The sequence below is a fragment of the Anser anser genome (genome assembly GCF_964211835.1).
Source record: "Anser anser genome assembly, chromosome: 16".
NCBI classification, from domain to species: domain Eukaryota; kingdom Metazoa; phylum Chordata; class Aves; order Anseriformes; family Anatidae; genus Anser; species Anser anser.
The window spans coordinates 812,518-840,379 of NC_139737.1; the positions used below are offsets into that span (position 1 = coordinate 812,518).

General features: G+C 54.4%; 3 protein-coding genes across 7 annotated transcripts; 1 reads left to right on the plus strand and 2 right to left on the minus strand.

The window, feature by feature from the left end:
• Positions 1-86: 86 nt before the first annotated feature.
• Positions 87-8,094, minus strand: LOC310882774 (BPI fold-containing family B member 3-like). Of its 2 annotated transcripts, XM_083801993.1 has the most exons (17): positions 7,900-8,094; positions 7,417-7,504; positions 6,313-6,439; positions 5,296-6,013; positions 4,851-4,955; positions 4,601-4,741; positions 4,183-4,246; positions 3,749-3,809; positions 3,279-3,370; positions 2,520-2,702; positions 2,375-2,428; positions 2,086-2,256; positions 1,643-1,710; positions 1,314-1,356; positions 821-884; positions 629-705; positions 87-463 (listed from the first exon to the last, which is right to left on the minus strand). In XM_083801993.1, the coding sequence occupies exons 3-17, from the start codon at positions 6,422-6,424 to the stop codon at positions 425-427; spliced, it is 1,992 nt and encodes a 663-aa protein (XP_083658119.1). In that variant the 5' UTR covers positions 6,425-6,439; positions 7,417-7,504; positions 7,900-8,094; the 3' UTR covers positions 87-424. The 2 variants fall into 2 exon arrangements, with proteins under 2 accessions (XP_083658119.1, XP_083658118.1); XM_083801992.1 differs by lacking the exon at positions 7,900-8,094 and having other exon boundaries at positions 7,417-7,551.
• Positions 8,095-10,777: 2,683 nt separating this feature from the next.
• On the minus strand, positions 10,778-22,231 carry BPIFB6 (BPI fold containing family B member 6). Of its 4 annotated transcripts, XM_083802002.1 has the most exons (15): positions 18,663-22,231; positions 17,965-18,064; positions 17,253-17,357; positions 16,990-17,136; positions 16,392-16,455; positions 15,940-16,000; positions 15,528-15,619; positions 14,796-14,972; positions 13,802-13,855; positions 13,318-13,488; positions 13,045-13,112; positions 12,646-12,691; positions 11,795-11,858; positions 11,048-11,124; positions 10,778-10,956 (listed from the first exon to the last, which is right to left on the minus strand). In XM_083802002.1, the coding sequence occupies exons 1-15, from the start codon at positions 18,769-18,771 to the stop codon at positions 10,918-10,920; spliced, it is 1,374 nt and encodes a 457-aa protein (XP_083658128.1). In that variant the 5' UTR covers positions 18,772-22,231; the 3' UTR covers positions 10,778-10,917. The 4 variants fall into 4 exon arrangements, 2 of the variants coding, with proteins under 2 accessions (XP_083658128.1, XP_083658129.1); XR_014573137.1 differs by lacking the exons at positions 11,048-11,124; positions 13,045-13,112 and having other exon boundaries at positions 10,902-10,956; XR_014573138.1 differs by lacking the exons at positions 10,778-10,956; positions 13,045-13,112.
• On the plus strand, positions 20,630-27,717 carry BPIFB2 (BPI fold containing family B member 2; the record flags this gene model as incomplete). The annotated part of the gene is made up of 16 exons (XM_083801348.1): positions 20,630-20,697; positions 22,182-22,420; positions 22,664-22,763; positions 23,088-23,192; positions 23,271-23,408; positions 23,877-23,922; positions 24,200-24,260; positions 24,663-24,754; positions 24,903-25,079; positions 25,444-25,485; positions 25,566-25,730; positions 25,948-26,015; positions 26,486-26,531; positions 26,868-26,931; positions 27,029-27,105; positions 27,392-27,717. 16 exons carry the CDS (start codon positions 20,630-20,632, stop codon positions 27,458-27,460), a joined length of 1,557 nt encoding a protein of 518 aa, XP_083657474.1. The 3' UTR covers positions 27,461-27,717.
• Positions 27,718-27,862: the final 145 nt, after the last annotated feature.

The following is a 27,862-nucleotide window of genomic DNA, read 5'->3' on the forward strand; positions in this document are numbered from 1 at the left end:
GGCCATATGGTGTAGGGGCACTGCAGAGACAAATGGATCCTGGCAGCTGGAAATCCACATCCAAAGGACATTCAGAGAGAGAAATATTGAGGCAGTGAAGGATTTTATTGAAAGAGGAATTTGAGAGCAACATTTATGCCTAAACAAGGGCTCTGGTTCCAGACTTAGGGTGTTAGAATTGGCCACAGAAAATGCCCCCTAACATCCATCAGCCGAGCACCTTCTCCATACCCCCATGTGGGCTATAGCAGGACGGATGGACCAGAAACATCCCTCCCTCTTGGGCCACGGCAATAACACATGACAATACTCAAGACAAAATAAAGACGAAACAATTAGGGACGACCGGGGCTCTCCAGGCTCACGGGGAATTGTCTGCCTCATCCCAAGAGCGGGGGCAAGGTGTTGCTGAGATAAGCTGGTTTTAGAGCACTCTAGACTTCTGGCTGATCACAAAGGTGTTCTGCCAGGAAAAAGCACAAAAACGATTCAGTTTTGTCAGCTGGGTTTTCTCCAGCTCTTCCCCATATCCTGCTGGGTGAGCCCCTGAGAGGGAGCAGCAGCTCCTCGGGAAGGGGCCACTCATCCTGCACCCCCCAGGAAAGCAATGCCGGGAAAAGAGCCTTACATCAGCGATGTCCACCTGGCTGTTCTCGAAGCTGGTGTTGAGGATGTTGGGCAGAGGGATCCCCGCGCTCACAGCACCTGCAAGACCAAGAGAGAGCAGCTCGCTGCGGGCAAAGCCCCAGAAGCAGCCAGCAGGGGAGGGGGCTGGGGTTCAGGCTGGGTGTGGAAGGGGAGGGCTCGGCCCCCGCCGTACTGTTAATGGCAGGCACGTATGCAGCCGCGAGGACATCCGTCACCCATCCTTCAAGCCGGGAGACCTGCAGTGGGAGGAGGCAGGAGTCAGTACCCAAGGTAAATGATGGCTTGGGGGTGAAGGCTGAGCGCCGGCAGCCTTATGAGCTAAGCGCTGTGAGTGCAGGAGGTCTGGGGCTGTGACACGCGGATGCCAGGAGGCTTCCTGCGGCGAGGCCCCTCCAGCCGCAGGGTGCTGTGCCCTTTGAGCAACTTCTCGCCTTTTCCTTCCCCCTTCTCCAGCGCGCCCAGTGCGCTGCCAGCACAGGGAACGAGCACACACGGCCAGGAGCCATTGCTACAGAACACACGGGGTCCTCTGCCAGGAGAAGGAATGTGACGCCTGAAGAACTGGTATCCCTTCCCTACAAACGTTGGTGTCCCTGCCCTACACATAATTCCTGGTCATCAAATCACTTGCTGCAGCATGACAATCACAAGCACCATGCACTTACATTGACAGGGCCAATTTGTGAGGATGCCAGTCTCAGTTTGACTCTACAAAAGACAAAAACAAGGAAGAGTGCATCAAGAGCAGCCCTCATCACTCTTTCTGAGCAGTGCCAAGACCCTTTTTGCTCCAGAATTTGTCCTGCCCACAAAAAGATACAAAAACTCTCCCGTTACTTCAGGTATGCTCTTCACCTGAGGTTGGTGCCGGGGGAGGCCCTGAAGCCCCAGAAGCTTCACGTTTCTCCCACACCTCCCTCGTGCTTCCCGTTAGCCACTGCCAGAGCCAGCCCGCCCCGGCCCGTGGCACATCTCCCGCTGAGCTGGGCTCTACCTGTCGATGGCCAGGGAGGCGCGCAGCCTGCCGCTGGAGACGGAGGGGGTGATGTTCAGACCGACGTTCTGGAATTGCAACAACAGAAGAAATGAAGTTATTTCCCAGCATAGCTCCCCGAGACTGGAAATAAAATATGGAATATTTGTAAATAACCCAGACAGTGAAAAAACACCTGTCTGTGTCTAGAAATAGCATTTTTCTTTGACAGATGGTGTCATGGATCTCTCCCCTTGGGATTTGGAATTCCCATCTTTTTGAATTTATATTATTTTTTAATTTATTTAATTACTTCTTGAATCGTTCATCAAATGTTTCACGTGCCTGTGGTTACGAGCACATTAAAAAGCCATTTTTTAGGACGTGGGGCATCCAAAGGTACAGGTGCTGCTGCAGGGAGCACCCCCCCCCCCCCCCCTTGCTGCCCCCTGCCTTGCGCTCACCGAGTCCAGGCTGAAGAGGGTCTGCACGGGGAAGCCTGGGCGGCGTGTCACGACGTCTATGGTGGCTCGGAGGGTGGCAGTGGCTCTCCCGTCCCGCAGGGCCACCTCTGGCACGTCGGCCAGCCGCACACGCAGCGCCAGCGGCAGCGACCCGGGGACCACGGCAGAGAGCTGTGCAGGGAGAGGAGCCATCAGGGACAGCGGCCTTGGTGTGGCTGGGGGGGTTAGAACCAAATGCACGCAAGGCACCTATTTTATCGCCTGCATTACACAGCGCGAGGTGGCTGACCTGAGGGAAGGCTGAGAGGAGGGCCGAGGTGGACAGCGAGATGCTATCAGGCACCTGCGGGAACAGCGCCCGCGGGGTCAGCAGCCGGCAGGGTTCTGCGGAAGCCACTGCTGGGCTCAGCCGCACCCCGTGAGCCGCGACCCACCGCTGAGCTGGTGATGTCCAGGTTGAAGGCTCCCTGCTTCTGGGCCAGCCCCAGCACGGCGCCCAGCACGTCCTGCGAGAGCCCCACCTGCACCCCGCGGCCGGCGGCTGGCAGCAGGGTGACAGGGGACGGCTGCCCGCGCACAGGCTCCACCACGTTGCCCGCCGCATCCCTGAGGAGGAGCTGCAGGGGACAGAGCAGGGGCAGGAGGTTGGCATCACTGGGGCTGCCAGGCTCCCTGCCCGCCTGCGCAATCAATCGATGTTTTATTAACTATAGAGCTGCTGTCAACTGCTCTGGCATAGGCAACGGAAGCCTTTGCTGGAGCTCCCCACTTAAAGCACTGTGACATCCCCTGATGAGTAAGACACGTTGCCAATATTTTTGGCATGATTATAATCCCCATTAATTATACACCAAACTTTTATATGAAACCTTTTTTGTAAATGGTGACCTACTGCTCTTGTATGAAATGCTAATGTTGGGCTTTTCTGATTAACAACTATGTGAGTGTTGTAATTATGCTTAATTAGCCAGTGTCAAGCCAGTCTGACTCATGCTGTCCTCCAGGGTTAGCAAGCAGAGAATAAGGCAGAGACCCGGCAGCGGCACAGGCACAGACCTGGCTGGGCCCCACGCAGCAGCACTGCTCAGTGAATGCGCTGAGACAGCTGAAAACAGGCACTCTTGCGCAAGCAGCCACCCCATTTAGGTGAACCACCCAAACCTACCGATTCGAAGGCATTTGGCAGCACTCACGTTTAGATCCAGCTGGATGGACTTGTCGCCGATGATGGGAAGGGAGGACAGAGTATACTGGAGATCTCCCAGGGCCCCGAGTGGGAGCACAGCTGCGAGACACGGGGAGGAGAGATTCTAAACTGCAAGGAGAGGAACTGCTCCCAAATACCATGGTCCCAAAAGATATCTGAACTGCGGGTGGCCCCTGCTCACAGCATTCCCAACTGGACAAGGGGCTGGCAAGCACTGTTCTGCAGCAAAACTGTTGTTTCCAAAAGCTATGGGTACTGAAGTGGCTTTCTGCAGGAAACATTGCCTGCTGCTGCTCTGGGGCAAGGGAAATTGAATGTTGTGCTTGAATGGAGAGTTGTGTTTTCAAAAAGTTGTTAAAGTATTTGTACGTACCCAACGTAAAGAAAACAAACCCTAAGAGCAGGGCAGACCCGAGGGGGGGTACACGGACAGGAGGAAGGGACCACAGCACTTACAAGTCACGGAGCCGAGCAGCGAGTTCACGACGCCCAGCACGGTGTCGACGACAGGGCACAGCTGGGGAGGCAGAGAAAGGTCAGGGCCCCGGGGGCACCCAGCAGAGCCGCTGTGCACAGCGTCACCAGGGCTAAAAGCTCGTTAGCTCCCTCCCTGCCTGCCCTGGGCCACTGCCGAGGGGCCTCGGTGCAGGGCTCAGCACCGCCGCACGCCTGCTGCGCCGGGTTGGGCTTCACGGCCAGGGCGAGACCCTCCACTCGTGCAGGCGGGGTGCCCGTTACATGAGCACGTTTCTCAGAAATGCACTTGCCCACAGAGCCTTGGCCTTGGTGGCGGGGCCGGGCAGGTGCCCGCGGTGAGGCTGCAGCTGTGCAAACAGCCCCATCACGGCACCCGGCCGCCCGCGGCGTGCTGCTGCCGCTTTCACACTTACCAGCCTGGGCAGGACGCTGCCAAGGACGCTCTTTACAGTTTTCTCCACAAGTGGCACTTTGGGTCTGGGTAACAGGCAAATGGGAAACAAAACGTGAGGTAGGTGAGCAGCTGGAAAATAAATGTACTTCACACAGGAGAAACATGAGGCCTCGCTCTGTCCAGGGCTGTACGTCAGTGCCAGAATGTCACCAAAAGCAAGCCCCCCTGAACCAGGCCCGCCGCCAGAACTGTGGCGCAACCTTGCAATATGTTTTCTCAAGCTAAAACTTTGGAAAAAAGACTTCATCAATTCCTCTCAGAGGCAGAGAACCAGGTATTTCAGCCTCTGGTGTGTCATACACTCTTTGATGGTCAATAGTGCAAGGGTTTCTCACAGCTGCAGCGGTGACGAGCACTTTGCTCACGTGTGGACCTACCCAGCACGGATGTTGACGTCTCCAAGAAGAGTCTTGCAGTCTTCAATGACCAGCTTGAGAGCCCCCGACTTGTCCTGGACCAGCCGGACTCTTGCTGTGATGTTCGCTTCCACCTGGAGTTGGAGCAGTCCACCCACTGCGCTGCACAGCCCAAGGAGGACACACATCTCAGAGGGTTTTCTATCCATCTGCTTTCCGAAGAGATGGTGAACCCCTGCCCTAAGCTGTGCCCCCGACAGATGCCGCTTACCCATTGCCATCTACCAGCAGCTGGGTGTAGATATTCAGCTGGAGCCCGATGCCTGGCAGGAAGCGCAGAGTTATTTTGGGGAGAGTGATGTTCACAATTTTCAGCCTGGAGAGTCAAAACAAGGAAAGTCAGTAAGTAGCACTTTGCTGGGATCCCCTTGGCCCCCAGTGCTGTGGCCAGTCGCTGAGCCATGGTTTTGGGGTCCCCTGCACCCTGGGCCAGCAGGGCTCCCCTCCAGCCAGGGCCAGCCTGCAGCGGGCACGAGGCACCCTTGTGGTTGGGGGCACACACAAACTCCCAACGGCTGAACCCTCACTTACGAAACCTGCCCCAAGGACGGGAAGGAGGGGACGGCGTGCCCGCACCACAAGCTTCTCTCCCCAGCATTGCCCAGACCACGTACAGAGGGCTGCTCGGGGGACATGCGTCTCCCACTCTCACTCACCCTGTGAGCCCTTTGATGGTGCCCAGCAGACCATTCTTGCCAAGGAGCCCTCCTTCAGGAAGCGTGCCTTGGCCGCGCTGACCACGTCCACCGAGGAGACCACTGCCACCAAGGAGACCACCTGCAATACCGTTGTCGCCAACAAGACCGCCAACTGCTCCATCACCACCAAGGAGACTACCGGCAAGAGGATCATCGCCAAGGAGACCACCAAGGGGCCCTTTGCCACCAAGGACACCACCTGCAAGACCACCTTTGCCACCAGTGAGACCACCGGCAAGAGGATCATCACCAAGGAGACCACCAAGGGGCCCCTTGCCACCAAGGAGACCACCTGCAAGACCACCTTTGCTACCAAGGAGACCACCACCAAGTCCATCACCACCAAGAAGACCACCAACGTGTCCTTTGCCACCAAGGAGACCACCTGCAAGACCACCATCACCACCAAGGAGACCGCCAACAACTCCGTCTTCACCAAGGAGACCTCCAGCAAGTCCATCATCATCAAGGAGACCGCCAACAAGTCCATCTTCACCAAGGAGACCTCCAACAAGTCCATCATCACCAAGGAGACCGCCAACAAGGCCGCTGTCACCAAGCAGACCACCGACAAGTCCATCGCCTCCAAGCAGACCGCCAACAAGACCACCGCCACCAAGGAGACCACCCAGGAGCCCCTCGAGAAGGTTGCCGTTGGCTAGTGACCCTGTAATGGCTGAAGAAACGGTTGAGAGGTCACTGTGAGCCATGCTGACCCAGCACACAAACATGCTATGTCAGCCTGGCTGTTCCTTCCCATCCCTGTGCCTCTTTTCCCCTCTTTGTACACCGGGGTGATGCTCCAGTCACTGGGAAGTATCTGACGTGCCATCTGCAAGATGCTTTATAAATGCAAATTATGAGCATCATCACTACTGCTGGACCAGCTTTTGGTTTTCTGAATATGGTCAAGAGACAGAAAGAGCAGAAGTGGTCTCAAAACAAAGAAAAATCCTGTCTCTTCCAAACACTTACCGCTTTCTAGCACATCTTTATCCACCCTGGCAGACACCGAGGCACTTCCAGCAAGTCCTTGCGAAGGGGTCAGCAGGCCGCAGAGGAGGAAAACCACACAGAACTTGAACATCTTCGGTTCTGATAACTGCGGAAAGCAATTGCCATCAGAGGAATGCTGGAACAGTGAGCACAAGGCAGTGGCTGGAGGAAGGAGGAGGAAGGAGGAAAGAAGGAGAGTCTCGCAGGGAAGACAAAATCAGAGAGGAAGCTGCGGGCACCTCTCCCTCCTCTCCACCACACCATTGGTACAGAACGGTCCTGACAGCACTTCCCTGCAGGAGCAACCACAGCTCCAGCAGCAGCTGCTCCAAAGACCATCACGGCAGCCAAGTGAAGAGAAGGAGGCCGCTCAGGTGGTCCTGCTTGAAGCCCCCCAGCACTGGTCAGCGTGTTGTTACTGACTGGGAAGGTCACGGAAAGAAAAGCAGCAGCAGTACACAGGACAAATGCACCAGCACGTCTGGTGAGGAAAGCATCTTCTTGTCTGAGTGTCAGGATCTATCGCAAACATCATGTATCTGAGGCTTGCCTCCGCATAAAAGCGCCTTTTCCAAGAATCACACAAAGAAGAAAATCATTTTAAAAGTATCGGTGTCATTGAAATATTTGGGGGGATCTACAGCTTGAAGTAGCATTTTTACAGAGCTGTAATGAACTTCATTGCCCCAAATCTATTTAAATGTAAATAGCACATCAAAAAGGATCAAAACAAATGTGAAAGGTGTAATTCACCTTAGGTAAAAAAGCTATCTCGGAGACTAGAATTATACCATAAGTAATTAATCTGGTAATTGTTTACAAAAATCACAAAACACCCTTTCTTCTACAAGGACTGCCAATACAATGAACATGGACGGCTGTTCCTCAGAAACTCGCAGTGAAGGCTGCCTCACATTTTGCTTGTTAGAGCATAATTCAGTCAGACAGCAGGCAAGAATAACGGTTTTTGTTAAAAAAACCAATAGTCACAAGCTGACATCAAGGCTTCGCCTTTGGGAGGCACTCAGATTTGCAGAAGCAGAAGCTAAGAACATGCTTTTTGAGGAATAATTTTGCTCTTACCTGACCGATCTCTTCAGTGTAAGGATCTTTCTGTCCAATGTCCCTGCCTTCTGAAGATGCCCCACAGCACGCATCCTTATATACAGATCTTTTCACCAGGAATGAGGCAAACGATGTCATGGAGGACGTCCAGAATAATTAGTGGGGAGCAAAACAAACAATATATGGGTTCTGGTGACTTCTACTGCAAATATTTCCTTATAGATATTAGGAGTTGGGTAAATTATTGAGCAATGACTAATATGTGTAGTGGCAGACGTCAGCCCAGCCCCGGGTGCCAGTCCTCATGGATGTGCACACACTGCTGCCTCGGTTCATACGTTATGGTTTGGGGTTTGGTCTCTGTCCCATGAGCCCTGCATCAAGATGTAGACATGGCTGAAAAGTCGTGCCCTCATAAAATACTATTTTTTTTTCCTAAATTAAATTAAAGCCTTGACTGAAAAATGTGTCAAAATACCGGCCACCCCCACCACCAAGTACCTGTGCAGTTCTCGGTGCTGCGTTACTGAGGAGGATAGGAGGTGGGATGTGCTGCCGCGGAAGAAACTGCTCAGAGGGTGATGCCATTGACCGCAAAGCCAGGGAGCTCCCAAACTGGAGCTGCTGGGCTCGGGATTGTTTTGAGTCCTGGAGGAACTGTTGATCCAGGGTGGGCATAGCAAAAGAGGTGGTCTCCGTGGCTACACCATCCCAGGCAACAAATGTACTGCAGGAGAGAAACAGCCATGCCACTGCCCGGGGTCTTCACCCTCCATCTAGGCCTCCATGCCCTCAGATTTCTGGCCAGGTTTTTGAAATCATGCTGAAAAATCGCATCCCACCTCATCACGCCTCATTTACTGCCAATTAATTTACTGCTGCAGGCAGGAGGAAAGGAGAACAAATTCTGGTGAGCCAATGCATCATGTGCATGCACAGTCTCTGTCTCTCTCTCCTTCTGCCCTCGGTCCTGGTCCCAGCACCGCACGGGTGCGTGGAGCTGCTGCCTCGGCCTGCACCAGGGCGGCTGTCTTTGGGGCAGGAAAAGGAAAACCGTCCTCTGGGGCTGCGGCCCCAGCGCAGCCCCCCATGCGGGCATGCACCACGCAACCTGTCCCTGGTGGAGGAGAGGAGACAGTGGCCAGCCAAGGGGGCAGCTCTGAACTATTCACTCTGCTGTCATCATGATTCATGGCAGGGGTAGATGGGCTGCTCCCCAGCTCGGAGGAATAATAGTCCAGAAAAATGCTTGCTCAGAGCTAATACTTTCTGCAAACTTGGAAATAAGTATTTCCAGGAGATTAGCCAGCTTTTGTCACACATTAATTCCAGCTTTAAAAAATATCTTAGCTAAAGGCCAAGGAAGGGATGACAAAGGTGCCAAAGTACTTACGGAGTTGTCACTCTCCCGCAACCTGATCAGTCAGGCACCCCTGGAGCACAAAGCCTTGCTGTCACTGCTAGATCGTGGCATTTGATAAGATGGAAGAGGGTGTTAACAAGATGGTATTATGTTATCATCCCTCCTGAACCACTTCATACTTTGGGCAATCAATCACTATACGAAACCTGACTGACCGTAAAGAAAGACCTGATGCTGGTCAGCACACAGTAACGGGGCATTTTGGCGCTGCAGAGAATAGCTCCTGAGCAGTGACCTTTTAGGCATGACTGTAACTTGGCTTCTCACCCGCTGTCACTGAATGCAGAGGTCTCTGACAACCAAATATTTCAGATAAACCAAAGCAGATTCCCATAAAGAGAATCACATCTCAAGGTCCAGCTCTCACTAAAGCAACTTTGAAAGCCAAACCCGAAGCCAAATCAACCTGTGAAGACACGCAGACTGCATCAGAACAGACTTGTTCAAAAGGAGAAGAATAGGAGCAATGTGAACAACTACGTCTTTGACAGTTGTATCACCGAGGAATTGAGACGTAAGGGCAGGCAGTAGCAGGGACACAGCAGCAAGAAGCATTGGAGATCTTTGCATTAACAAGAGGCATTAACAACATTGCTTGAACACATGCAAAATAATGGTTGGTTATTAGTGAATTGGCTATTGGGACTGCATCTGCTCTGGGGGTGACAATTGGAGCTGGGGGTGCAGGGCCTCGCACGTGGGGCACCCCTTGCTGCCGGGGCAAGAGGTGGGGGCCCCCTGTTTCACCTTCGCCTCTCTGGCCACGGCAGCAACACAAAACGGATAGCTCTGCTTCAGGAAGGAGACCACTTTGTTCTGCTTCCCCATCCTGACAGCAGCGCCCAGACAAGGCCCTGTCAGGGGACCGGGGCCAGGGTCCCTGCAGCCCCGGCACTTGGTGCTGGCGTCCGCACACGTCCAAAGGCTGCACCTCGAGCAGCTGTCCCGGGGCATTAAATGCCAGCTATGCGATAGCACGGCTTGGCAGCGTGGTTAAGTGTTTCATGAAAAATTTAATAGGCGCCACCTGAGATTTCCAGCTTTTGTTTCTCCTAGGAGGGCTGCATACAGATATTGTGATTCTTATTCCTTCTTCTTAGAGGAGCTCCAACCCAAACTGTTCAATTTTTTATTAGCTAAAGCAAGAACAATGAGGAAAATCTTTTTTAAAAATGCTTGGCATTGGCAGTGTTTGCACGGCAATGAGGAGGGAAGGCATCATAAACACCAGTCCTCACAGGGAGCTGGCTTTATGACTGCTCTCCTCATTGCTTAGAGCCTCTCACAAAGACAATTCCTTACAAGCAGTACAGAACAAACGCCTGCTGTGTCTGGCAGCACACACAAGAAAACAAATGGGGTTTTCATAGCCTGCCTCACAGTGAGATTTTCTTGAGGACAATTTCTTAAAAACACAATGATCTTTTCAAAGATAACCTTAATTCTACACCAGCTACCTGTCACCAGGAAAAAAATGTTCGATTCATGTTGGCTCAATGAAATGAGGATCAAAGCTGTTTATTGACGTACTAATGACATGTAATTATCCAGCAATCAGTGAACTATATGCTTGGGATCAATATCTGCAATGCAGCCAATAAACCATGATACGAGGCACTTCTGAAATATTAAAAAACACTGGGAGATATCTAAACGTGCTTCCCTAACTAGTTCCAAAATGTGCAACTCCATGCACACGGCTGCAGACACGAACCCCTCCTCTCACAAGAGGGGTACACACCCCTGGGAACCCTTCTTGCCCCCCTCCCAGGGGAGATGTGGGTGCCGCAGCCCCCCACCACCCCGACGCCTGTGCCGTTTTTGTTGCAGACGCGATCAATTCAGGGGCCAGCCCTTTTCAGAAATGCGACCTCAGCAAAGACGTGCCCGGCTGGCTCCACTAAATGCACAGCAGGCCAGAGTCCCGTCACTGCGTGATCCGGTCTTTTAATTTTAGCTCAGGAGGGAAAATGTTGAGAAGTCAAGCAAAGAGGAAGAAGCGCCCCAGGAAAGCCACCACCCTTGCCGTTCCCTCTGCCACCCGCTCCGGCTCAGTCGTGCAGCAGCAGCCGGGTGCAGCCGTCCCTCCCCGTGCGTCAGATCTCCGAGACAGGGACATCCAGCACGAGCCCATTCTGCAGATTTAAAAGGAAAAATCATGTGGGCAGGATTCAGAGCCACCCTGCTGGCTGAGGGTGACCAGGGATCCCTGGCACCCGTGCTTACCTGCAGCCGGCCGACCTCCACCTGCCGGTATGGGGTGCCCAGCAGTGGGGGCAGCGGGACCCCTCCTCGCAGCGCCCCTGCAACCAGCGGGGAGGCGTCAGGGGGTCCCAGCCCCACCACCCCTGCGCCCGCCGTGGGCTCTGCAGGAGGTTTGGGGAGCACTCAGAAGGAAAGCAGGCAGGGCTGGCACCCCGGCTTGTGTACATTAGTGTGAATAAAATCTTGTCCTTCGGCATGCTTTCCATAAGCAGATAAACTGGTGTTCTAGGGTGGGCATTTTAATGTTGCCTTTGCATGGCAAAGAGGGACGAGTCGGTTTTTGGAGACTTCAGAACAGTTATGAGAACTGTTCCCAGTTTTGCCTGACAAGTGGCTTTGATTTTCAGAACAGCAGCAACACTCAGGGAGGTGTCAGAGAGGAAGTCTGCAGCCCCGGCCAAAGCTGCCTGTGTTTCCCAGCTCTCCCGTCTGCACAGGAGGGGCCGTGCCGAGCCCCCGGCCCGGAGGCGCTGCCCTTCCCAGCTCCGGCTGCATGCCCTGTGGCTGCACAAAGGCAGGCCAGCAATTTTCCTGGGCACCGTTACTCACTGCCATCGAGGGCAGGAGAAGTACGCAAGGTCAGCCAGTCAATGCCATTTCCAAAAAAAAAAAAAAAAAAAGGATAACAACAGGCTATAGGAAAAGAAATGAGAGCTATTTTCCCTGTGCAGAAAGCGAATCCTCAGATGAAGCCATAGCCGTGCTTACTGTTGATGGATGGCACGTAGGCCACATGAATAATGTCTGCGAGAACTCCTTTCAGCGGCAGCTCCTGAAACACAGAGGGGTGATGTACATAGCCCATCTTTCTGCATGCCAGCAGCCATGCCTGTCAGGCTCACTTCCATTAATTCATCCAGCGTGGCCCCAAATCACAGGAAAATTGCACAGGTCCCTCCGCTACCCCAAGACAAATGGGAACATTTGAAAAATTCTGAATTTCAGTGAAAGATGCCAGAAATGAGAGCCTTCCCCTGCGCCAGCAGCAGCACGGGCACCCAGGCGGGGCAGTGCCACAGCTGCTGCAGGCGCCTCCTCACCGCCTAAAGGCTGCCCAGGCCTGCGGACAGACAGACAGGTGGACAGATGGACAGATGGACAAACCTTGCCCACAGGTCCTCAGGCTCTCACCCGCCCGCATGGCTCTGCTGCTGTGTCGGGACCGGAGCGCGATTTGGAGACTTGAACATTGAGCACACGTGGCATGAGGGCAGGACCATGCGTCCAGCCCCACCGGTACCAGCAGTGGGCAGATATTTATGGCCCAAACCCTCCCAGGAATTCACACGGTGCGTTACGAACAGGGACCCCCGCCAGAGCATTCGTGTTTGTGGGCAAGCAGTTTGGGCAGTTAATTTGTCATTTATGACATCTTCCTTTAAATTTTGATCCTTGGCATCCAGTTTGGCTTTCTTTGGTGTTTTAATGAGTCTGTTAGTGATAACGAAAGGAACGGGACCAGGCTCCAAAGAGTGAATTCCTACACAAGCCCACCAGCACTGAGCCCCACGGAGGAGATCTCAGTGCTGCCCTTGCCCCACAGCCGCCGCAGAACTCACGTCAAACGTGCCGATGGAGGAGGACGCCAAGGCCACCTGGGACAAGCTGCAGGGAGAGGAATTGCCAGGGGGTCACAGCCTGCAGCCCTCCCCGCCACCCACAGCAATCCTGCCCAGCACCCAGCTCGCCAGCCCCCCGAGCTGTTCGGCTGGAGCCTCTTCTCCAGCCTGAACTTCAACTCTTCAGAGTAAAGACCCCGGATAGGTTTCAGTTCAGCTGCATTATGTCATGCTGAACCTTTTTCTTTCTTTTTAAATAGCTGTTAGTATAAACCACAAAAAACTCATGCAGAGAGATGGAAATGCACTGGCAAGGTGTGGTACGTGCGGGCTCTCCAGCAGCCCGGGGCTGTCCCTCCGCTCGTGGCGGCACTGGGAAGAGAGCCCAGAAGCTGTTACCTGTCCAGAGCAAGGGAGAGCTGCAGCCTCTCTTCCACAACAGCAAACTGCGCTCTCAGGTCGGAGTGCTGCAGGGAGAAGAGGGGCGCGGGTCCCCAGCGGGACACGTGTGCAACCGAGCAGGTCCCCAGCGGCTGCCCCAGGCCCTGACCCAGGGCCAGGCACTGCCCCGCAGCCCCTGCCCGCTGTCCCACGCCTCCCGCTGCCGTCTGCTGGCTCAGGGCAGGGGCGACCACGTCCAGCCAGCACTGACTGCAAAAGGCTTCAGCTCACCACATCCAGGACAAAGAGGGATCCAAGATCAGAGTCCGGGCTGGAAACCCAAAACTCGGCAGTGCTGAAGAGGTGCACGATGCTTTTGTCCGGGGTTATTGTCACCAGCGGTGGATTTGCTTCTCTCATTTCAATCACCAGCGGCTGTGATGGAGGCAGCACCATGGAAAGCTGGGGAGAGACAAACCAAAGGGTGACACCCCCTTTCCTTTCCAGGTCACCGCCCTGGGGATCATCCTGATGACTGCTGAGCATCAGTAGCTGTCACCAAAGTCAATGGTAGCCAGGCAAGCAGGTCTTATTAGTCTTACTAATAAAAGTTTTGCTAATAAAATGAAAAAAGGACCAGTTTGGTCTTGAGGAATAGGTTCCCAGTGAGTCCTTGTGAATGGCCACAGTGGGTGGATGGAGAACGGCGTTATCCACTGCTGTTAATAGCCTGAGATGACCCAAAAACCATTAGGATCAAGCAAAGTCCACCCACCTCTGGGATGAGGGCTCCAAGCGTCGTGGTCACCAGCGGGGGAAGCCCAAGAATCTGTTGAGGAAGCGCCAGAGGCAGGGACTGAAAACACTCAGCTGGGGGGAGTTCAACACCGGGAAGCGAAGAGGTGCAGAGAGAGGCTGCAGAGCTCGGCGGCTGGAGGCTGCCACAGCCCTGCGGCGTTTCGGGCTCACCCTGGCTGGTGGCCAGGACCCGCTGAGCCCTCGGGGCTACCGGAGGCCCTGCACTCCTCCGCCCCCCTGCAGCACCGTCCCCTCCGCCACGCTGCAGGCGCCAGGCGGGGGACGGGGCGCTGCCACTGCAGCCAGCGGCTCCATGGCCAGTGGTCCTGCGGACAGGCGCTCAGCTGCAGCAGCCACACATGGGGCAGGCCACCGGATGACAGGCTTTGGGTGTTACACACGACTGTCCTCAAAAAAATGCACTGCAAGTCTGCTGCATACCTAATATTAACTATGGCAGGGTCTGAAACTGCAGTCTGCAAACTAACATGAAAATCTGGAAAATTACTTTGGGGCAAAATAAGTGAGGCTAGGAAAGAGACCAGAAGGTAAACTTTCACTTTCCTAAGCTGGCTCCTGTTCAGATCTCCTGAACTTGAGCAAGTTCTCCCAGGAGACTTGGGAACAGTCAGAAGATTTTGCAACGTCAATGTGCTGCCTTGTAAGGGTGTTAACATTTGGTATCATGATCTTATTGCCTGAGCCTAGCAGGATCTCGGATGTTGTTGCTGGACCTGCAGGAGCACCTTGAGGCCGTGCATGAAGGAGGTCCATAAATCCCTATGAACCAGGGACTCCATAAAACACAGACAGAACAGGCTACTGATAATTCCTTTCATGATCCCCAAATATGTTTGTCTGCAGCCACCAACCAGTGCCAGAGAGTGATGAAAAGAGCATGGATCTGCCTTGAACAGAGGCACGGGTTTCTTTAGTGGTCTCTTGAAGAAAATCTGTCCCAAATTACCCACCATGTTATTGCTGATGTTCAGGCTGAAGGACGCCTGCATAACAGAGAGCTCAGCACTCAAGAAGCCTGCAGACAGGATGAGTTGGGTAGCAGCCTCCCTCTTTGGTGGCAGAGAAGTAAGAGACGGCTGGTCTGCTGGAAGGTCAACCTCCTCTCCCTCTTTTTCGTGGAGGATGGTCTGAAAGGACCCGTAGAAGGAGCCATGTCAGAGAGTACAAGTCCATTTCCAGGATCTGTATTTGGACCACATCCAGGGTACTGGATGCATCTCTCTGTAGCCTCAGCAAGCAAAGAGCAATAAAACCCACAGAAAATGATGGGCCAAGGAGGTAGCTGGGTGATATGATGCAAACAGCACGTGCCTGCACCCCTTCCAAAGCCTCTGCTGCCAAAGGCTGAGTATCATAAAATCATAGAACGGCTTGGGTTGGAAGAGACCTTAAAGCTCACCCAGTTCCAAACTCCTGCCATGGGCAGGGATGTGCCACCCACCAGATCAGGTTGCCCAGGGCCTCGTCCAACCTGGCCTTGAACACCTCCAGGGATGGGGCATCCACAGCTTCTCTGGGCTGTTCCAATGCCTCACCACCCTCAGAGTGAAGAATTTCCTCCGAATCTCTAATTTAAATCTCCCCTCTTTTAGTTTAAAGACATTACGAAGGACAACACCTCCAAGCAAATGGGTGTCAGGAACGTTGCCCCTCCAAGCCCCGGCTCTGGCAGCGGCACTCACCCTCAAATCCAGCTGTATGAAAGGTTCACTCGTCACAGGTGGGTTCAGCAACGCGTATCGGAGGGTGCCAGCAGTGCCGAGAGGGATCACAGCTGCAGGGAAGAAAGGGGAGGCTCAGGTAGAGGCGCCCACCCTGCGCCACGGCCCAGGAACAGCGGCCACACCACCAGTGCCACCTGCGGCAGCGCTGGGCCCTTCTCTCCCCACAAGTGCCTGCGGTGCCAGGCACCGCCGGGCCCGTCTAGGGGTGGGCACTGGTGGGGCCCCCGCCGGGAGGCAGCCGGGTGCAGCGGGCTGTCGGCCCCCGGTCACAGTTCTGCCTTCCCCCGGCGAGGGGACGGGAAGGATGAGGGCTAGGTGTGCGGGTGGGTGCGGGATGGAGGCGTGGGTGGCTGGAGAGAGCACAACTTACAAGTCATGGTGGTGAATTTTGCATTCATGAGGTTGAGCACCGCGTCCACGGCCGGACACAGCTGGAGGGCAAGAAGAAAGCTGTGAGAACACCTTGAACAGCCGCCCCCGTGGGAGCACAGCTTTGTGGCAGCCAGGCCAGCGCAGTTCCCACCCTGACCCACTGGGACCCTCCACTTGTAAGCACCCAGACGAGGACTTGCCTCTGTTTTCTCTGTCCCTAATTTAATTAGGTTATTTCAGAGTAAATCTGACTTTTAACTGCATTGCCCACCTTGGTGCTGGGCAGGGGAGCGCCGGGCTGCCAGCAGCCACAGCTCAAAGCGCTCACTTTTACCTGCAGCTCCTTCGTACAGCACGACTGGGAAAACCGTCACTGAGCGGTGGAGAGGAGGAGCAGGAGGACAAGGGGGAGATGCTCGGGAAGCACAGGGCAGACGAGGCAGCACTTACCATGCCGGGCAGCACTTTCTGAAGGGTGCTGTCCAGAAACTTGCTCATGACTTGGGGCAGCATGCTGGGCAGACAGAACACGTCAGACAACACAGCCGCGAGGCACAGAGCAGTAACTACTTACTACAGACCAAAACGTAAAAAGTCAAGTGCTAAAGAAACATGTCTGGCATGGATTAGGCCAAAATATGGCTCGTGTCCAATAAAAGGTATTTTCCCTTTTTACGAATCTTTTCTCATGCATTCCATCTTCCGGCTTTAAACAAAGCTGAAAGCTTCCATGCCTAGCAGAAGCTCAGTTATCTGAGGAATACAGCACTTAAATGGGGACTTAGGCCAGAAATGAGCACTGTGTAGAATAACACAGATAGAGCCAGCCTGAATTTGTCCATAAAACATTTTGGTTTTCAAAGTGGGAAAAAATAGGACCTTCGATGAATGAACACTTGTATTGAGAATTGCTTGTGTTCTGTACAAGCCCATGCCAAGAGACTGAAAATCCCCACCGAGCAGCACTGCCGCCTGCCCCTGGGGTACTGACAGCATCTGCCCGTGGCCACTGCTGCCCCGGCAGGGCCCCGGCGCACCCGGTGCTCACCTGCTGGGCAGGTTGGTTTTGGCGCTGAGCAGGGCGATGTGGCAGCTCTCGGTGCTGAACCACGGGCAGCCCAGCGTGTCCTGCGCCAGCCGCGCGCTGGCGGTCAGGTTTGCTGCCACCTTGATTTCCATGTTTCCTCCTATAAAGCTGCACAGAACGAATCACGCTTAGCACAGGATAAAACCACCTGAAATGGCCGGCAGCGCAGGGCTGCCTGGCAAAGCCCCGCAGCGGCTGCCCCACGGGCGTCCTTCCTCACCCACCTTCTCCCAGTGATGGTCATCTGGACCAGCACGGCCATGAACAGCCCCACGCCTGGCGAGAGTGTCAGCGATATCACCGGGGGACGGAGGTCTATCACTTTCAGCCTGGGGGAAAACAGAGTTGAAAAGTGCTGGGAAAAATCTGCCAGAGCAGACGGCCGAACCTGTAAGTCAAACCACTTCATATTGGTGTTGTTGTCACCACCTTTAGTCCTCTGCTTCTTGCTCAAACTTTTTTATTAACATTTAAATCCACTTTTAAGTTCAGGAAGATGTTTCTTCATAACAAAAATATTGCAGTTTCATTTTGAAAAAGTCGAGCAAAATGTTTGGGCATTCAAAATGATGTTTTCACCCAGAGCCAACTTGCCAGACAGGGCCAGATCTGATCCCCCAGTGATTCTGGGTTTCCTCAGGACATTATTCCCTAAAGCCAGCACCCACAGGTCTGAGGGTAACCCCCCAGTGCCACAAGGCCACAGCAGCCAAGCCCAGCCAGCTATGAAGCAGGACACGCTTTATTGCCTTTAAGTTATAGTTTCTCTGTGTCTTTGCAGACACAACCATGCAGAAAATCACCAGCCTTAATACCACACTTGTTAGTGAGGAGTGATTTGTTTCTGCCTCCAGGCTGAAACTTCCAAACCTTCTGCTTTTACTTTGTGATTTCCAGATTCAGACTCCTGGTGAAACGCTGCTGATTATCACTCACCTGGAGATGCCTTTGATGGGTTTTGTGTTCGGCTTTTTTTTTGTTGCTTCCTCCACCAGTTTCTGAAGAACATTGCTCTCATTCAGCGCAGTGGAGACCGCTGGAATATTTGCACAAGACAAGGGGCTCAGCACAGAACCTCCAGGGAGGAGACAGTGCCAGAGGTGGGGGAAGTCGGCCCCCGTCCTGCCCTGTAAAACATCGCTGGTGACACGTCCCTGCTGCAATAAGCAAGGCCACAACCGGGGTGCTCGGCGTGCTGGAAATTCAGAGTGCTGGCAGTCTCTGCAGCCTCCGTTCAGGCTCACGGTCACACACTGTGCCAGCACTTCACTTTTAGACGTGACACCCAGACACCCAGGTGCCCACACCAGGCCATCTCAGGCTGGGCGATGCAGCTTCCCACACGCAAAGCGACGACCGCAAGGAAGCAGCTCCTGTTGCAGACGAAGGGAGGCAGCAGGACAAAATCTGGGCACAAACACTTGGCTCAGGCATGGCGCAGTGGCTCCAGGACCCAGCTGCGCCCTTCCCGTGCTGGGCCCGAGGGGCACGGCCAGGAGCAGGGGGCTCCAAGCCCTGCGGCGAGCTCTGGGGCAGCCGGTGGCACTGCTGTCCTCATGCCCACGGCACAGGCTGGCGGCTGCCCTGGCTGCACGGACAGACAGACAGACATGCCCACGTGGCTGAGTGCTTACCACGGTCGATTGTCCCAATATCCATCCTGAGGACGGCCCCCGGACCACTGGCGCTTTGTGACACTGCCAGCCAGCCGCCAAGGAGCAAAATGCACCAGATCCTTGGCATCGTCAGGCCTGGTACCGCTGCCCACAAAGCTCCAGAGGTGGCTAAATGATGCACTGGCTTATGGACAGAAAGAGACAATTAGCTGGAGATGGTTCCCAACAGTGTGGCAAGGGCTAAATGCTGCACTCCCGTGGAAGGGATTGAGCAGGGCTCGCTCCAGCCCGAGGGGACGGGCGCTGCAGCATGTCCCTGGGACAGAGACCTCTGTGAGGAAGAGTGCGGTGGTTGCCTCACCAGGACCTCCTCCAGCGGAGTGCTCCTGTAGGTTGTCCACGCTCTGCGCTGATCCTCTGGAGAGAGGCAGGAAATGGCCTATATATACAGAGTCCTGGCTGAGAAAGAGGAAAAAAATCAAACGGATTAAAGAGCTGGATAATTACTGTGATGTAAAATTAATCCCTCAGTGTTTCTGACATCTTCCAACACAAATAATCTCACTAATAAATGTAGAAGTCCAGGTAAGTCCTTGAGCTGCAGGTATCAGGTGGATGTTCCCGGCGTGCCTGAGGCCAGCTCTCTTGCTCAACACCCAGGAAGAGCCTACGGGAGCTTTGCAGATCACGTCTGAACGAGTAAAACTGATCTGTTTAATAACATGGTACAGACAGAAGTGGGGGCAGGGGGAAAGTTGAGCCATGGAATGGTAAATTCTGCTCTTGGAGACACGTGCGCAGTGTGACTGTCAGGACGAATAGCCCATGCTCCCCAGAGGTTCGTGGAGCCTGTGCAAGTGCCAAGGGAGGACCTGGGATTAGCTGGGGGAGCATCCAGGGGAGGTGGTGGCAATCCCAGTAACATTGGTGCTGATCTCAGCAGGTCTGAGCGAGGCGAGGAACAGCAACCTGAGCTGTCCCCGGCAAGCCGTGAGGAGGCTGCACATCCTCCAGGCCGTGCACCAACTGCATCAGCTCTTCTGCGGGACATCCACGCATATCCTGGCCAGAGCCAGAGCCATCCCTGTACGCTCACCTCTCCCTGCCAGCACCAGCCCCGCAGGGACGGCTCACCCAGAGCCCACCCTGGTGGGATCCTGCAGCACCAAGAAATGTATTCCTTCTCTTCATTTCTGTATAAAATGTGTCATAGGGCTTAATCTGTCATTACCTCCCCCTGTGATATACTTGGTGGCTCTGCTAAGCACAGACAGGGAGATTTACATCTTATCTAACAGGAGTATAAGATTTATAGATAGCTCCTGTTTAAGAACCCATCATGCCAGAAAGATGCCTTTGTGCTGGTAACTTGATCAGTCACTGTGCTGTAAGTTGACATCTAATTAAGCCTCCCTGGGGACCATGAGGTCCAGAGCAGCTCTTCAGGAGGAGAAAGTCCACATCCGAGTGCCACGGTGCCCTCTTGTCCCAACAGCTCGTCTCCATTCTTGTACTGCTGTAAATGCTGACAACATGCCACAGATAAATCTCAAGTACTGCTTCGAAAGAGCTGCTGGAATTACCTGTGATGGAACAAGGCTTACCTGGAGGCCAGCTCCAGCCACTGCTCTATAACACAGAAGTCTTCTTTCCTGCAGCCTTTTCCTTCTGCCCACCTCCCTCCCGAAGTCTGGAATCACCCCCACAGCCCCCCGGAGCTCACTGAAAGTCGCAAATTTCTCCCAGGATTTACTCTTCTGAACACATTTCTCATCTTTAAATGGATGCACCGATATAAAAGTGTAAATTCTGCTCTCCCCTTTCAGACATACATCTTCATATTTTCTCTTTACACTGCTATTTGGATGCCTTCAGTGGCAATACACAACGTGGCTGAAACTGCCTCTGTTCCTGGCATTTCTCTGTCAGACTGAGAAAGCACCGGAGTGCTGCCGAGAGCCAAGGACCTTTCCAGACATGTCGAGATGCACCTGGAACCAGCGCCCAATAACTCACGCAGCCAGTGCACGGAGGACAATAGCTGCCTCCTAAGGCACAGGTGTATCAACAAGTGCTGAACAGCTAACCCTGCTGCCAAAGGGCTCGGACCAAACTGGGCAGTTCAACCCTCTCTGGAAGAGTGGTCATGCCTCAAAGTTTGGGTCACAATATAGAGGGGGAAGCACACCCAGCAGGGAGGAGAGCTGCGTGGGGCGCAGAGGATGTGCTGTCATGGTGCTTGCAGGCAGCCTGAGCTCTGTGCTCTGGGCCAAAGGGACCAGGATGGACCCAAAGCCCAGGAAGGAGGTGACCCTGAGTCCCCTCGTAAGGACCTTTGATGCCCATAGAGATGCCACTGAATGCATCACCCACCTTTTTTTTTTTTTTAATACCCTTTGCAATAATATTGCCAGTGGATTTTGACTGGGACTGAAGTGGAGAGGCAGCAATTACTGCATGTTGGCCACTCTGGAGGTTAGAGGTGATGCCTTGAAAAAGTCTGCTCTTCTGTCTGGTCTAAAACTCACTGAACCCAGCAGAAATACTGCCTTCAGCAGACTTACCACCGGCCTGAAGGAAAGCCCAAGGGGCTCGTCTGTCCTTCAGGAGCATCCTCTCGGTGTTCACAAGGCCTCTTTCCATGCAGCGTGCAGGTCTCATCCCTTCGGATCCGAGGCGCACACACCACAGCAGCTTCCCCGTGGCGTGGAACCGATGCTCGCTGTCTAACAACGTTTGATTTCTTGGCACCCTCCTTCCAGAGACTTTGTGCTCCTCAGTAACTTCACAATGAAGGCGAGCTGCCCTAGCACCTGCTGCTCAATATTTCACCCTGCTGGGTCAATGGCCAGTGTAATCAGGTCTATGGGGAAACAATAAAAATGGTATACAAAACAAAGCATCCCCTCCCAGCGCACCCTTCTGGTTTTCAGCCCTCTGCCAATTTCTGCCTCCATCAGCCCTGGTTACACAGATATATAAAGCAAGCACACATCCTGGCGTGGCCACAGCCAGACACAGACAGAACGAGAAGAATGGGGAGACCAGGCAGAAAAGGTAAAGATGCTCTCGCAAAATGAACAGATTGATGTGGGCTTTGCTTGTACTTTGGTGCGTCTCTGTGAGCATCAGCCCTGATCAGAAGTCCTCCCTCTGCAAGGACTGATACAGATATGCATGCTGTTAAACTTAGGTTTAACAGGTTAAACTTACTGAATAACTTATTTTCTTAATGCTGTAAGAGTATCACAAACATGATAAACAATTCTAAAATGTTTTTCAGAGGTAGGTGACTCTATTACCTTTGTATCTGATTTTAGCCTCCTGCATACCTTCAATTCATTCCTGAGCTAATTTTAACTCCTGTTTATTTCCACTTTTGTATCAGCTGTAGGCCATTACAGGATATTCAGCAGGCATAATACTGCTGCAAGCACCGCTCTAGCTTACACACTTGTAGGAGGTTTTCAAGGCTGAGCCTTTTTTCAGTGCTATTAGATGCCCAGGTGCATCTAATGCATTGTTATTTTACAAAAGCTGCAAAGCCCAGGAGCATAAACACAATGCAGGAGCAGAAGTCGTGGCTCCCAAGTGTGGCCCCACACCCGGGCAGGGCCCCGCCGTGCTGACCGGGCATTGCGGGTGCCCTCCTCCTGCAGGCAGCGCCGTGGCCCCGCTCTGCGCCCTGGGCACCCTCCTGAGCCTCCTGGTCCCCGCGCAGGCCGCCAGGTCTCCCGACTGTGGGGGCATCCTCACCCCGTCAGGACTGAGCTACCGTAAGTACGCAGCCCGTGCCTCCCCGTCCAGGCAGAGGCATCCTCTCGTCAGGTAACGAAATGCCAAACGCTGTAAACTTACACCGTGAATCGTCTCGTTTTCATCATCCCCTTCCTACAGCTAGTAACAGTGGGACCTAGGAAGAGGTGGATGTGCGGCACCAGGACAGATTTCAGTCTGTCTGCCTCTGTGCAAGAGATCACAAGCTCAGGGGCCTCTAATAACTCTGCCCTATCTCACAGTTGCTGAAGTTTCAAGACCATATGCAGAGATGGTCCTCAGGCAGGACCTGATGGACACGAGGGCCCCCGACCTGCCCCTTGGCTCCCCAAAAGCCAGCAGGTGAGTCCACGGCTCTGCCTCACCCGGGCTTTGCGACCGCACCTCTGGGTCCTGTTGGAGCTCCTGGAGCACTTTGAGCACCAACACAAAAAGCAAAAATCCTCCTGGGAATCGACCTGGATGTTTTAAATATCCATTTAGAAGCAAGCTCCCGGCTCCTCCTTTGGGGTCTGATGGCATCAGCCCCGGTGCCACCCTCAGGGCACCGATTTGTCTCCGCAGGGCACAGACCCCACGGGCACTCGGTGTTTCTTTGCAGGAGCAGCCGGGGCTCACACCTCAGCCCGCGCTGGGCTCCTAACGCCCGCGTTTCCTCTCGAGCAGGGACCAAATCAGCTCTGTCCAAGTGGCTGACCTGTCGCTGTCGCTTGTCCCAGAGGCCGGGCTGCGGCTGGGCATCGAGGCGGACCTGGGCATCGTCCCCCCGGCGTGAGTTGTGCCTGCCTGCGGGGCCAGGGCAGCGGCACGGGGCAGCGGCCCTCCAGCCCGTGCCGTTCTCTCGTGCAGCGCGGTGCCCAGGCTGGCGAGGCTGTCCATCCTGGCCGACCTTCGTGTAGACCTGAGCCCCGACGGCGACCTGCAGCTGACAACCTCCGCCTGCAGGCCCACCGTGGAGGAGGTGCAGAGTGCCGAGGAGGTGGAAAGGTCGGCCCGTGGGTTTCCTTTGGCACGGCATCTGGGTGAACGGGGGAAACAAAACCGAGCGACAAGTATTCCTGTGCATAAAGGTGATGGGACCAAGATCTGATCACTGACATAGAAGCTTACAAATGTCAGTGCAAATCCTTCAGCTTCGTGACAGAAACTTTGTCTGCTTGAAGCCCTGGTTATTTTTTGTTGTTGTTGTCACTTTTTTTTTTTCCCCACAACGTTAGGAGAGTTTTTCTCTCAAAGGAGCAGATGTTTCTAAATAGAGTAACATTAACATTTTAATGCAAGTCCAGTGGCAGGTCTTCAGCATTTTAGGATTCTGAACCACAGTCACAGCTTAATAGATGATAGAAAATGATGATAATGTCTCCAGACAATTTCTGGGTCAAATCAAAAGACATTAACATACCCGTGGCTGAGCTGGTGCTGCCTAACTTCCTCTGTTCTGTTGTTTTCATCCAGCAAGTCCTCTAGTTCCGACCTGGATAAGGAGATTAATGCCGATAAGGTAAGATAACATCCACACAGACGTGAGAAAGCAGAAGACAAATTGGCACGGTTCTGTAAGAATTAGAGCACTCGGGTGAACCTGGTGCTTACAAAAACCCCCTGGTTGTGCCAGGCATCCCCCACAGCCGTCCACACAGGACGAGGATTGCATCCTCCATCTGCAATTCCCCCATCTGCCAGCTCACGGCCAGCCGATGGGGATGTGCAGGCTGCAGCAGATGCCAGCAGCCCCCACATTCATCTCCCTCCTCTCAAGGTTTGCTCTTATCCCACAGATTTGCTTGGAAGTCTCCAAATTGCTCCTTTTGCCTAACGAACAGCTAATGTCTCTGACAGGTGAGCAGCTCGGCTCTCAGGCTCGTTAGGGTTCAGGGGCTCCTGCCGGAGCAGGTCGTGGGCTGTGCAGGCTGGGCCCTGCAGCGGTGGCTGCTCCGTGGCCGTGGGTTTTGTCCGCTGGAAAATGCGCTCCCTGTGCCCCGCTGCAGGGAGCAGGCAATGGCAGCTGGCTGGGGGCTGCTGCATGGTGCGATGAGGCAGGCCCCCCGCCTCTCCCCTCCTCTGTCAGGTGTGCCAGAAACTTTGGGGAGGGGAGAGCGATAAAACACGAGAAATGAATCCTTCTGCTCTTCCCCTCCTCAACTGTCTCCTGTTCCTGGGGGAAACCCAGCCTGTTCAAAGGTGCAATCTCCTGTTGCTGCTCCCCTCTGTTCTCTGAGTGTCCCTCTGCTCGCTTTGCAGCTCAGTTCCCCGTCACCCCCAGCTGCCAGGTCCAGTACCTGCCACTGGCTGCCCCCGTGATCTCCGAGGAGGGAATCACCATGTCCTTGCAAGTAAGCACTGCATCCTGCCCGTGCTGCCCAGCTCCTGCCCATGCACTCGTCTGCCTGCCACTTCCCTGTCCTGGATGAGCAGCTGCTGAGCGCCTGCAGGACGAGGCGGACACCCCGAGCACCCCGACCCCTTTTCTGTCCCCTGCAGACAACGTTCCAGGTGGCAGGGATAGCAGTGCCCCTGCCAGTCAGCCCCGTGCCGTTCAGCATGCCCGAGATGGTGAGCTCCAGCCCTTCCCACCTCACCTTGGCTTTGTCTGAGCACTTCTACACCAGCCTCTTCTTCGCCCTGGAGAGGGCTGGAGCCTTCAACATGACCATCCTGGTGAGTAGTGCAAGCAAGTGAGGAGGGAATAACAAAACAGACAGCGATGGCCGAGCCCCTGCCCCATGAAGCCATACGGGAGCTGTGCTCCCTGAAAGAGAGCATTTCTGAGAGCCCAGGGAGCCGTGCTGCATCACCCCCGGCCTCTTACCTCAACCTCGCAGGCAAAATTCTGCTGGTCAAATGGTGCACGGGAAAGTTGCCATCAGAACTAGCCAAAACACGGCTTCTGGCACGTGCCGGTGTGCAGGGAAGGCCGCCTGCATTTGGCAGCCGTGCAGCACTCAGCAGCGGCTGTGCCAGACCCCAGACTGCAGCTGCCTGGGGCCGCCAGCCAGCCAATGCTCTGTGCTCTGTCTTCCAGAGCCCGCTGACCACCGCCACCATGGCACAGAAGATCACCCAGGTACGTGGCCACTTCCAGCACCTGGGAGGCACAGCCCCTGCTGTGGGGGCCGCTGGGCTGCAACCGCCTGCCCACGGCAGGTCGGCTCCCTGTACCCCGAGGACCTGCCTGTGATGCTGAGGGCCGAGCTCAGAAGCTCTCCTCGGGTGGAGCTGGAGGAAGGCCGAGCAGCCCTGAAGCTCTTCCTCACCGTCCACATCGGGGCAGGCTCACCAGACTTCCAGAGCTTCCTGAGCGTGAGTGCGGTGAGTGAGCGCTGCAGGACGGGGCCACTGCTACTGCTCCCCTCGACTGCCGCAGCGGGCACGGTCCCCAGTGGCATCGGTCTCTGTTGCAACGAGCAGGGTGCAAGGAGTGTGTTGCAGGGTGCAGTGCACAGATGGCTTCATCACATCTCAATGTTCAGAGCTGAAAGGGGACAGTTTGCTCATTCTGATCCTGCCCACCCTGTTTTCCTCGCAGGACGTGACTGCAGGACTGCTCCTCAGCGTCACCGACACACGGATGATGATCTCCGCAGCAGTGATAGAGTAACGAGTCCAGCTGTGCTCTGCAGCCTTGCGGGGGACACGGCCCAGTCATTGCACGGGATGGGAAAGGCAAATAGCCTGGGAAACTTCTTACCTCTGATGGCTTGGCCATTGTGGAGGTAGCTGTAGCCCAAGGGAAATGGCAAGGCTTTAGTAGCAGGACCAGAGAGAAAAATGCTGCCCATCACCCCAAGCACCCTGCGTCCCTGCCTGGAGCAAGCCCTTGCCACGGGTGCCGGGGCCAGGACACCCCCAGCTCCCTGCTGCTGTGCACGGGCAGAGACAGTGCCTGCTGCCCCCTGCCAGGCACCCAGCTTAGGGAGCTGTTGGAGCCCTGGGCACAGCCCTGGTCTTTGGAGCAATGTGCAAGCTCCAGCTTATCACCAAGTGTGGTCCTGCGAGGAAAACCCTGCTCAGTGACCCAGCCAAAGGGCTGCTGAGAAACTCTTGTGCTGCTCTTTGTTTTGCAGAGATGCTGAGCTCAGCCTGGCTGCCTCCAATGTGGGCCCGGTGCCGGTAGGTACTCCCAGCACCCTGAAATGATGGAGCACAGCTGGGCTCCTGCCTGCACCATGCTGAACACAGCAGCCCTTGCTTTAATGCTGTCCCCTAAAGCCTGGCCATCCCCAAACAGCTTGCACCACCCCAAGCTCATGCCACAAATGCCAGGCTGGGCCATCAGCAGGGCAGCACACGCTTGTGGTGCTCACCATGCTCACGGTGCTCGCTGCACCCCACAGGGGCTGGGAGAGGGGCAGCACACCAGGACCCCACTGCTGCGGTCCCGGCTTCTCTCCACCCCTTTAGAGCCAGGCCATAAAGAAGCCGACCCTGAAGCTTTCCCCTTCGCAGGCTGCGTTGCTGGAAGAGCTGTTCCTGGGCACCGTTCGTGAGGAGGTGCCGGTCTGGATGAACGGTGAGAAGTGGGGATGCCCCCCCCCAGGCACCACCAGGCACAAAGTGTCTCGGCTGGGAACCTTCCCTCTTTCTCCTTTCCCTGTTTCCCTTCCTAGCGGTGCTGAGTGAAGGCGTACACCTGCCACACGCATCCAGCTTCACCTACACTGATGTCAGCGTCATGATTCACAAGGTAAGAAATCAAGACATGCAAGTTCCTCCCTGAAACAAGACATTTAAGTTGCTCCCTGCTACATTTGATTTAAAGGGTACCTGGGAGTGACGCTTAACTCCTGGCACTAAAATAAATCCGAGCCTGCTTCTCCTGTCCTGCTAACCCACAGAACCAGGCTTCATCGCTTTACATAGGCGTCCCTCTCTAGCCATGCTAACACAAGCAAAAAATGGTCATTAGAAGGGTGGGGGGGAGGCTGCAGGGAGCGCCGGGTGCAGCACTCAGGCTTCTCACCCGTGTCTAGGATTACGTCTTGCTCCTGTGCAACCTCAAGCTGCAGGCGAGACACAGCGAGCAGGGGGCCGTGGCCTGAACCCGGTGTGCCATTTGCTTTGCCTGGAGGAAAACGGGGACAAAGCCATCCCACTGACTCTGAAAGGATGTGTCGTGTTTTCTCACTGCATGGAACATGAAAAATCTTTTTTCTTTACTGAAACAACACTTTCTCACATTTAGGATAATAATGGCATTGTGCTAGTGGCTTTCTCTTCCAGTCTATTTTTTTGTTGCACAAGGAGGATGGATTATAACAATGTTCCATGCTTTAATTAAACATTTCTCTTTAATATTGCATCTTCCTCTATGACTATTGACTTTTTTTTTTATCCTCAATGACTTGTACTGAAAGATAGATGAATTTCATCTTGCTGAGTACCAGTACAGATGTCCAGACCTTACACTTAACTAAGGGAGCATCAAAATCTCACTAATTTAT

Bases quoted from the DNA above. Each gene is read 5' to 3' on its own strand.
- LOC310882774 (XM_083801992.1), bottom strand. From the start codon at position 7,536: ATGACATCGTTTGCCTCATTCCTGGTGAAAAGATCTGTATATAAGGAT. The intron at 2,429-2,519 runs GTGGGTCGCGGC...CTGTTCCCGCAG, and splicing joins TGGACATCACCAGCTCAGCG to GTGCCTGATAGCATCTCGCT. The intron at 2,257-2,374 runs GTCAGCCACCTC...CTCCCTGCACAG, and splicing joins TCCTCTCAGCCTTCCCTCAG to CTCTCTGCCGTGGTCCCCGG.
- BPIFB6 (XM_083802002.1), bottom strand. From the start codon at position 18,771: ATGCCAAGGATCTGGTGCATTTTGCTCCTTGGCGGCTGGCTGGCAGTG. The intron at 18,065-18,662 runs GTAAGCACTCAG...CAAATATTCCAG, and splicing joins TATTGGGACAATCGACCGTG to CGGTCTCCACTGCGCTGAAT. The intron at 15,620-15,939 runs GTAAGTTGTGCT...TCTTCCCTGCAG, and splicing joins AAAATTCACCACCATGACTT to CTGTGATCCCTCTCGGCACT.